This window comes from Aethalodelphis obliquidens, unplaced genomic scaffold (assembly GCF_003676395.1).
Source record: "Aethalodelphis obliquidens isolate GAN/ISIS:26980383/991018 unplaced genomic scaffold, ASM367639v1 scaffold8, whole genome shotgun sequence".
Classification (NCBI taxonomy): Eukaryota; Metazoa; Chordata; class Mammalia; order Artiodactyla; family Delphinidae; genus Aethalodelphis; species Aethalodelphis obliquidens.
The window spans coordinates 6,039,768-6,050,342 of NW_020837952.1; the positions used below are offsets into that span (position 1 = coordinate 6,039,768).

Below are 10,575 nucleotides of genomic sequence, written 5' to 3' on the forward strand. Positions count from 1 at the left end.
TCCCCCAAGTGCATGTCTCTCCAGCTTTGTACCTACGAACAAGTCAGGTCAAGGCCGTAAGAACAGGCCCCAGAAGCCAAGCTCTGAGCAGCAGGTCAGAGCCCTGGGCCCTCGAGCTGGCACCCACACCACCCAGAGCAGGGACTCCAGCTGAGCCCTCCTCCTTGAAAATCTCCAAGGATCAGGCCCTTATCTCCAAGAACTTGAGGGGGTCAAGGGCTCCAGACATATCTCTTCACGAGCTGCCTCATTGCCCCGCGACCTCCTTGTTTCTCAGAGTGTAGACCAAAGGGTTGAACATGGGAGTGACAGCTGTGTAGAAGATGGCAAGGATCTGGTCCCCGTCCTGGGAGGAGCCTGCCCATGGCCTCATGTAAGCAACAGCCCGTCCCAAAAAAGAGCATGATTGCAAGTAGGTGGGAGGAACAGGTAGAGAAGATTCTTCAACGTCCCTGGGATGTCGCGACCCCAAGGATGATGCTAAGAATACGGGCATAGGAGGCTACAGTCAGTGAGAAGGGGGTCAGGATAAAGGCTATCGTGAGGGCAAGATTGCCCACTTCACCCCACAAGGTGCTCAAGCTGGCCAGCCTCAGCACAGGCAGGATGTCACACAGGAAGTGATGGATGGTGTTGGCACCAAGGAAAGGCAAAGTGAAGATGAAGATGGAGTGAGTGGTGCCGGTGATGATGCCCATGTGGTAGGAGGTGCCCACCATGCGCACACACGCTCCCTGGCCCCATCAGGGTGGAGTGATGCAGCTGCCGGCAGACGGCAGCATAGCGGTCACTGGCCATGGCCGTGAGCAGGCCGCGTTCAGCGATGACAGGGAGCGAGAAGTACAGCTGGGTGAAGCAGCCGGTGGGCGGGATGGCGGGGACGGCGGAGAGGAGGTCGGCCAGCATCCTGGGCACGATGGTCTTGGTGTAGAGGAGCCCCGCCACAGAGAAGTGGCGCAGGAAGAAGTGCATATGGGTGAGTGCAGGGCAGCGTCTGCCAGGGTGAGGAGGGATCAGCGAGTTGCCCAGCAGGGTGACCCGGTAGACCAGAAGCACCCCCAAACATGTGTTTTTGATCTGTTGATCACACAATAAGAAAAAATCATATATGAAACATGAAAAGGAAAAGATGGAATTTGTTTTAACATATTTTGGTATTTTTAAATATCTGATTTACTTTCAACCAATTATGCCTACTTGTGCCTTTGGAAATGTTTTTATCAGTAGTTTAATTTTGCAATTTGGTGAATAGCGAATGTTTCCGATTGTCAGTGCACATTTTTCAGACATATGCGTCATAGAAAGGCTATGAGAAGAGCACTTAGGTTGTTTCCAGGTTTACGATTTGAGCATTTCTACAAGTTCCTGTAAAGTTCGGTAAAATTTTAAGTTCTCTTGATTGAAGTAAAATTTCTGCAATCAATCTTAACCACAGAATGCATTGCTTCGTTCTCAGAAACTAGATTTTAGGTAGATTGGTGGCTCAGTGGTTGAGAGTCCGCCTGCCGATGCAGGGGACACGGGTTCGTGCCCCGGTCTGGGAAGATCCCACATGCTGCGGAGCGGCTGGGCCCGTGAGCCATGGCCGCTGAGCCTGTGCATCCGGAGCCTGTGCTCTGCAACGGGAGAGGCCACAACAGTGAGAGGCCCGCGTACCGGAAAAAAAAAAAAAAAAAAAAAAAAAACTTCTTTTAAACCTCATTTAACACCAAAGTCCTGGCTGCCTTAGGTATTTTTGCTCTACCACTTTAAAATTTTTAAGTGAAATAAAAGATAGTATTTGAATAAAATAAAATAATAAAATAGTTATAAATAAAAAACAGGAAGGAGGTGGTAGAGAGTCCGGGCAATGGACCCAAAAAGGCAGACTTCTTTCCAGAAGAGCAGTGTAACTGTGGAGGTATTCAAAATGATATCACATCTCCCCCGTGTGGTGAATCTCTGAGTAGCCACGTTCCGGGTCATCCCCTCTCTCTGAGCTGTGGGTGAGGAGATGGTAAAAGGAAGGGGACTTGAAAGATCTACTTATCCAGACTCCAGTCTACAGAGGAGGAAGCTGAGATCTGGAAAAGCTCATCTGGTTCATCCTGGATCATTCAGTGAATTAAGGGCAGAGCCGAGCACGCCTGACAGGGAAGAGCCCACTCTCGCCTCAGGTAGGATGTTTCCATCAGGTCCATAGGTAGGTGAGGTGATTTCCGCCAGACCAGATTTCACATTCCTGGAATACACCTGCTTGCCATTCCCCTGCCTGAGAACCTTTCTCCTCTTCTCCTCAAGTTTGCGTCCTGCCCACCTTTCCAGGCCAAGCACAGACACACACCCTCTAAGAAGTCTCCTCTGCTTCTCCCAGAAAAACCACATCCCCTCCACAGCCTTCCATGCTGTATCATTTCAAAACTTAGTAACTTGAAACAACAAGCATTTATAAACTCAATGTTTCTGAGTCAAAATTTCGAATGTGCGGGGCTTCCCTGGTGGCACAGTGGCTGAGAATCCGCCTGCCAATGCAGGGGACACGGGTTCGAGCCCTGGTCTGGGAAGATCCCACATGCCATGGAGCAACTAAGCCTGTGTGCCACAACTACTGAGCCTGTGCTCTAGAGCCCGTGAGCCACAACTACTGAGCCTGCGTGCTGCAAGTACTGAAGCCCACGTGTCTAGAGCCCGTGCTCCACAACAAGAGAAGACACCTCAATGAGAAGCCTGAGCACCGCAACAAAGAGTAGCCCCTGCTTGCTGCAACCAGAGAAAGCCTGCGTGCAGCAACGAAGACCCAACGGCAGCCAAATAAATAAAATTTTAAAAAGATATCTGAAGGTTGACAACTGTAAAGTAAAAACATTAAAAAAAAAAATCCGAGTGTGACTTAGCTGGGTGCCTGTGGCTCTCATAAGACTGCGGTCAAGATGGCAACCAGGATGCCCTTATCCCAAGGCTCCCCTGGGAGAGGGGCTGCTTCCAAGGCTCACTCCTGGGGCTGCTGTCAGGTCTCAGGCGCTCACTGGCTGGGGACACCCATTCCTTGCCATCGGTTCCAGCTTATACCATGGCACAGCTACCTTCCCTCCGAGGGAGTGAGCGAGGGAGAGAGGGAGAGAGCGTGAGCCACCAAGATGGAAGTCAGAGGCTTTTTGTTACCCAATCTCAAAAGTGGCAGCCGATTACTTCTTTTTTTTTTGGCCGCACCTTGCGACAGGTGGAACTTCCCCACCCAGAGATCGAACCCAAGCCTCCTGCAGTGGAAGCGTGAAGTCTTAACCACTGTACCACCAGGGAAGCCCAACAGTCTATTACTTTTGCTGTGCACAATCAGTTAGAAGTAAGTCCCTAATTTTAGCCCCAAAATGTGCAGGTTACAAAAGACCGTGCCTGTGATCTTGATCACTCTCTCACGCTCCCTCGCTCGCTCAGAGGAAAGGCATCTGCCACGTTGTGAGCCCCAACGTGTCAAGGACCTGGTGTGTCCGTTTACTCAAGGGCAGGGGATTACATGAGAGCCTGAGCTCCAGGAGGTAGAGTGGCTGGGGGCCAGCTGCGGGGGCTGCCTGCCACACGTGTGCAGCTCTGCTACAGTGGACATTGCCCGAGCATCTGCTGAGTCTAGCCCTAGTTGAATAATCACTTCAGTTAAATCCCATCATCTGCCTAGTGAACCAGGTGTTATTATTATCTCTTTGCAGATGAGAAGGCTGAGGCCGGGACATGTGATAGGTGTGACTTGCCCAAGTCCCATTAGTCAGTAATCGAGCCAGGACCCAAACCCAAGCCTCTGACCCCAAGTCCAATGCCCTTTCTACCTCAGCTGCCTATCACTGATCACTCTCCAGGTTAGACTCCTGGTTTCACCACCAAGCTGTGTGACTCTGACCTCTCAGAGACTCGGTTTTCTCATCTGTAAAACAAAGATAATTCCTACGTCATAGGGTTGTTGTAGGAATTAAATAACATAATGTATGAAAAGCACTTAGCACAGTGTCTGGTATATAATAAAACTCAGCCTTGTGTCACATGAATCGGGAGAGGGAGAAGGTGAGTTCACCGTGTCCATTTCCACCCTGGTCTGGGAAGACAATAAAATTTCAAAACCAAAAAAGAAGCTACCCAAAGGATACCAAGGTTGAAGGAAAAGTGCCTTGAAAGTTACTACTTTGAGTAGAGAGGAGCTTCAGGAGGCCCTCTGCTCCCAGCCTCTAGGGCAAGGAGCGGGTTTTCTTCATCATGTCCTGTGACCTTTCTCATAACAACATTTTTATTCAGATGAAAATAGAAATTGGTTGGCTGCAGTATCTGGGGTGTGGGTTGATGGGTGGACATGAGGGGAGCCAAGGAGAGGGAAAAAGAACTGAAGAATAATAAAAAGAGAAACGGGATCCGTGGCTGTCAGCCAAGCCCACAAAGATTAGAAGATGAAACGGGTCTCAAGTTGCAGCTGAAAACATCAGGTTAGACCCAGGGAACTAGAGCTATAGTGGCCTCCAGCCTAGAGATCACAAAGACACACGTAAGTCTAGGAAATCCATGTATCCTGAACCCCAGAGCTTCCTGACTCTCCGGGGCTGAGCTTTCACTTCGTGGGGAAAATGGGTAAGTGAAGATCTCACAGGTGCTAAGAGCTCCTGAGAGAGTGAGCTTGGGGCAGGAGACTGGCTCTCCAACCCCCTGAGATCCTTTTAGCTCTGAAAGTCTAAGGAGCGTTTTACGTACATCCACATGTAACTTAATGATTAACAAATACTTTCTCTTCTGGGTTGCTGTGTAAGTTTTAACTAATTCCTCGGGGTCAGCCAGGTCTCCCTCAGGTCTGCCCACCAGCCCCGCAGACCCCAGAGCCTTGGCAGCAGTAATGACCTCAAATGAGAACATCTCCACAAGTACAATGGTAATCACAGCCACAATAACTGAACAATTAATTTTGTCCCTCAACGTTAAAAAAAAAAAAAAGAAGAAAGAAAGAAGAACACAGGGAACTATACCCAATATTTTGTAATAACCTGTAAGAGAAGAGAATCTGAAAAAGAATATATATATATAAAAAAAAAGAATATATATACTCAGTTATATATGTGTGTGTGTAACTGAATCACTGTGCTGTACACCTGAAACTAACATGATACTGTAAATCAACTATACTTCAATTTTTATAAATAAATAAAAAGAAAAAGTTTGCAGCCTAGCAATGAATAGAGCAATTCAGCAATTTCATGATCTCATTTGGTCCTCGAATCAACCGTAGAGACAGGCCTAGCAGGTGTTACTACCATGTTTTAGTAAAAACAGAAAACTAAGGAGCTACGACGTGACTGCAAAGTCACTTGGCCAACGAGGGTGGAGCTGGGACTTGAAACCTAGAAGCCAAATCTCTGGCTCCCAGTCCAAGACACTCTAATACACTACCCAGCCCTGCCCAGCTGGGAATCCCTCCCTTACCAGCTCTGTCCCCACATCTGTGACCTGTCCTCTGAAAGCCCAGCTCCTTCCAACATCAAGAGGCCACAGTGTCTTACATGGCAACCCAGGAACAGCTGACCTCCTCTAAGAATCCCCCTACTTTCTCACATCCTGCCCCCTCAGCATCCAGCCAGGCTTCTGGAGCAAGAACGAGGGCATCCTTTGGGGAGGTCATTGGCCCCTGCGCACGGTCCTCACGATGCGTCTATAACCTACCCACCACTCTGCCCTATGAACTTCCATCCCAGAGCTAAGGGGAGACTCGCTGTTTATATTTGTCGATTCAGTGTTTCGTTTCTTGTTGCCCAGCATAAATAGCTTACAAAGACATAACAAACAAACCAAAAAAAGGGGAAAAGTAGGAGCAAAGGAAATAAAGAGAAAGAAAATAAATTTTTAAAAAAGAAAAAGTTAGGGGGCTTCCCTGGTGGCGCAGTGGTTGAGAGTCCGCCTGCCGATGCAGGGGACGCGGGTTCGTGCCCCGGTCTGGGAGGATCCCACATGCCGCGGAGCGGCTGGGCCCGTGAGCCATGGCCGCTGAGCCTGCGCGTCCGGAGCCTTGTGCTCCGCAGCGGGAGAGGCCACAGCAGTGAGAGGCCCATGTACCGCAAAAAAAAAAAAAAAGAAAAAGAAAAAGTTAGGGATATAAAATAGAGCCAAGAATGAAACTTTAAAATGCAAAATATAAGACCTATGCCCTTCCTAAGGTTGGGCCACAAGTTTGGCTCAAAACTGTTTAGCAGCCAACCCAGAAAGGAAAGTGCAGTCAGTTCCAGAGTTCACGGTGTCCATGAGATAAAACAGAGATAGACTACTCAGGGCAGTATAACTGTTCTTGGAGCTAAGACCAGACAGAAGGCTCTCCCAAGGACACCCCTAGAGAGATGATTGTGGTTCACGTCCTTACCATTGCTTTAAAAGGGAGTTTCTTGGGATGGATTCTAACAACTGCTCTCAACACAGGCGATGCCGTTGCACCAAAGGACTTTGGCAGCTGTGGGAGGGACCGGGTGCACCATGTACCCAGCTCTGTCCTCATGGACTTTGATCTAGGGCAGGATTTCTCAATCTTGGTATGATTGACATTTGCGGCCAGGTCATTCTTGCTTGTGAGGGGCTGTTCTTGCCTTGTAGGATGGCTGGCAGCATCCTTGGCCTCTGTCCACTAGATGCCAGTAACACCCTTTTCCCCAGTTGTGACAAAGTGTCTCCAGACCTAGTCTAACCGCCCCCAGTTGAGAACTACTGACCCAAGGGTAGAAATCATTGCTTCTATTTTCTTTTTAATGTGGAGAGACAAAAGGAACCTCGTTTTATTTTTATTATTTTTTACAGCTTTATTGAGTGCTTATTTACGTAATACAAAATCCACTCATTTAAAGTACGCAATTCTTGGGAATTCCCTGGTGGTCCAGTGGTTAGGACTCAGCGCTTTCACTGCTGGGGCCCGGGTTCAATCCCTAGTCAGGGAACTAAGATCCTGCATGCCACATGGCACAGCCAAATAATTTTAAAATATATAGTTTAAAAAATATAAAGTGCACAATTCAGTGGGTTTTAGTATATTCACAGGGTTGTGTAACCACCACCACTACCTAATTTTAGAACATTTTCATCACTTCAAAAAGTTACTCTGTACCCCTTAGCGGCCACTTCCCATTCATCCCTCCCCCAGTGTCTCTCAAATGGATTTGCTTCTTCTGGATATTTCATATAAATAGAATCATGCAACATGTGGAGTTTTGTATCAGGCCTCTTTCACTTAACGTAACGTTTCCAAGTTTCATCCATGTTGTAGCATGTATCAGTTTATATCCTTTTTATTGCCAAATAATATTCCATTGTATGGATATATCATATTTTATTTATCCACACATCAGTTTAAGGGCACTTTGGTTGTTTACACTTTGGGGCTACTATGAATAACTCTGCAACAAACCCTCACAATTTTTTTTTTGAATTATAGTTGATTTACATTGTGTTAGTTTCAGGTGTACAGCAAAGTGATTCAGTTATACGTACATATATATCTTTTTTTTCAGATTCTTTTCCCTTATAGGTTTACAAAATATTGAGTGTAGTTCCCACACGTACAAATTTTTTTTAATTTATTTATTTTATTGATTTATTTTTGGCTGCGTTGGGTCTTCGTTGCTGTGAGCAGGCTTTCTCTAGCTGCAGCAAGCAGGGCCTACTCTTCCATGCATGGGCTTCTCATTGTGGTGGCTTCTCTTGTTGCAGAGCATGGCGCTCTAGGCGCGTGGGCTTCAGTAGTTGTGGCGCTTGGGCCCAGTAGTTGTGGCTCGTGGGCTTAGTTACTCCAAAGCATGTGGGATCTTCTCGGACCAGGGCTCGAACCCGTGTCCCCTGCATTGGCAGGTGGATTCTTAACCACTGTGCCAGCAGGGAAGCCCCATGTACAAATTTTTGAGTGGATATGTTTTCAGTTCTCTTTGGTATATACCTAGGAATGGAATTGTTGGTATGAGCTCTATGTTGTGGTGGTGGTGTTGTTTTAAAAGGAAGATGTATTTATTTATACTCATTTTTTAGATACCACACATAAGTGATATCATATGATATTTGCCTTTCTCTGTCTGACTTCACTTAGTATGATAGTCTCTAGGTCCATCCACACGGGGCAGCTTCAATCTTAAAATATTGTCACTGATTATTTGACCAATGCCCTGATGATAGGGCTTTCCTCACTGACCAGATAAAGACAAGGCCTGTGAGTGGGGCTTTTCCAGGGATCTTCCAGAAAGGTCAAACAGTGACAATTCTCTGGGGTTCTGCTCTTTGGGGAGTGCTTCAGGAGCCTGGCAGGACTGGAGTTGCTTGGGTGTGGAGTGAGGTCACAGCTTTCTGTGATATTAATAAGTTGGCCCATAAGACTGGCACTCACGGTTTTCCATTGTTTTTAGTGCCTTTCTTGAAAGGGGAAATGCAGTTTCTGCACTGTTTCAGAACATACGAAACCATGAGTTAACTTTCTACAACTGTCATAACTGATTTCACATCCTATCTACAATTTGCATGTGGTAGGCGAGGTCACCCCAAGAGTGAGAGAGGGCTAGTGTTCTTCCATTTTTCAGACTGTGGGTATATTAGAAAATGAATGAGTGCCAGAACAGAGTTACTAAAACATTGGTATTTTTTTAACATCTTTATTGAAGGATAATTGCTTTACAATGTTGTGTTAGTTGCTGCTGTATAGCAAAGTGAATCAGCTATACGTATACATATATCCCCATATCTCCTCCCTCTTGCGTCTCCCTCCCTCCCACCCTCCCTATCCCACCCCTCTAGGTGGACACAAAGCACCGAGCTGATCTCCCTGTGCTATGCGGCTGCTTCCCACTAGCTATCTACTTTACATTTGGTAGTGTAAGTGTATATATAAAACATTGGTCTATTTTTTATGTTTATTTTTAACCAACCAAAACTTCTAATACAATCAATAAATGCAAAGACAATGTGGCCTTACTTGGCAATAATAGCAAAATCTATACTTGAGGGCCTTCAGGAATACAAGGCCAAGGCCAAAAAGCTCTCCTGGTTCCCTGCGTGATAACAAGAGCCTTCCTTTCTGTCCTCATGGGAATTTCTCTGCTCCCCATGGGAGGTAGGGAGTGAGAATTCAGATAAGTCAACCTCCAGTTCTCTCTTACCAGGAGAGCACCTATAGTAGGTCAAAGTGATGCCTCCTCCCAGCAAACCCAAGGAGGTGGGGAGAAGTTCATCCCCTCCATCCACGGCCCTATCTCAGCCCCTGGCAGCATCCTTCTGCCTCTCCAGGCTTCCCCAAGTGAAAAAAAAAATCACTCCCAGTGCTATAATGGATATTTACACCATTTCTTTCCTGTCTGGCCAGGGAACTCTGGACAGAGCAGTCCAGAATAAAAGGACTAGACGGCAGCTTTATTTAACTAATCCCTGTATCACACAGCAAAGGAGTCCTTAAAGACCCAGGACTTAAGAAGAAAAAGGTTTCTTCTTCCTCTTTCTCAAACCATGTTCAAGCTTCAGATTTTAGCCAAATGTCGATAGAAGCTCTCCTCTGTCCAGATTTTACCAGATCCAAAGTGGGGAGGAGCGCTCTGATAGCATGAATGGAGTAGGTTTGCGTGCGGTAGCCAGTTTCCTCACAAGTTATCTAAAAAGCAAGCACACCTCACTATAGCAAGGATTAATTTTTCTCTAGCCAGTAAAATCTGGTTTCACATTAAGAATATATTGCGGGCTTCCCTGGTGGCGCAGTGGTTGAGAGTCCGCCTGCCGATACAGGGGACACGGGTTCGTGCCCCGGTCCAGGTAGGCCTGTGAGCCATGGCCACTGAGCCTGCGCGTCCGGAGCCTGTGCTCCGCAACGGGAGAGGCCGCAACAGTGAGAGGCCCGCGTACCACAAAAAAAAAAAAAATATATATATATATATATATATAGCCCCTCATGTTAAGATTTGGATTCTATTCCTTACAAAATGACAACCTATGCTAGGGAACACATGACTTCTTCCCAAGCCTGCATTAGCTCTGCTAGGTCACACACCGCCTCCTAGGTCAGGTGCAAACTTCAAGTTCCCATCCACAACACTCTTCCCTGAGAGAAGAAAAAAAGAGAGCTCAGTAAAAGCAGCTATCTGGCTTTGATTGAAGCTTTACTCTGACCTTCCACATCTTGATGTTTACTAGGCAAAATAATAATAACCATACAGTGATATCTTAGCTCTGAATGATACAAGTGGTTTACAAAGCACTCTCACTTGCATTATTTCATTTGAGCCTCATCTGAGAGGTAGGGACAACATATTTTTCCCTTGGAACAAAGGAAGAAACTAAGGCTCAGATAAATGACAGGCTACTTAGCTTGCAAATGGTAGAATGGGAACTAAGTGCAGAATTTCTGACTCACAGTTCAGTGCTTTTTATATAGCATATCATTGTTTACAGAGTGTTACTTCTTTAATATTGTCATGTCGGGCTTCCCTGGTGGCGCAGTGGTTGAGAGTCCGCCTGCCGATGCAGGGGACACGGGTTCGTGCCCCGGTCCGGGAAGATCCCACATGCCGCGGAGCGGCTGGGCCCGTGAGCCATGGCCGCTGAGCCTGCGCGACCGGAGCCTGT

At 46.9% G+C, this 10,575-nt stretch overlaps 1 protein-coding gene across 1 annotated transcript; it reads right to left on the reverse strand.

The window, feature by feature from the left end:
- Positions 1-212: 212 nt before the first annotated feature.
- Positions 213-3,583, reverse strand: OR10P1 (olfactory receptor family 10 subfamily P member 1). Its single transcript, XM_027108205.1, is given in 7 exon segments — positions 213-259; positions 262-386; positions 388-740; positions 742-972; positions 975-1,011; positions 1,013-1,077; positions 3,494-3,583. Coding segments are annotated over 7 exon segments (948 nt in total).
- Positions 3,584-10,575: the final 6,992 nt, after the last annotated feature.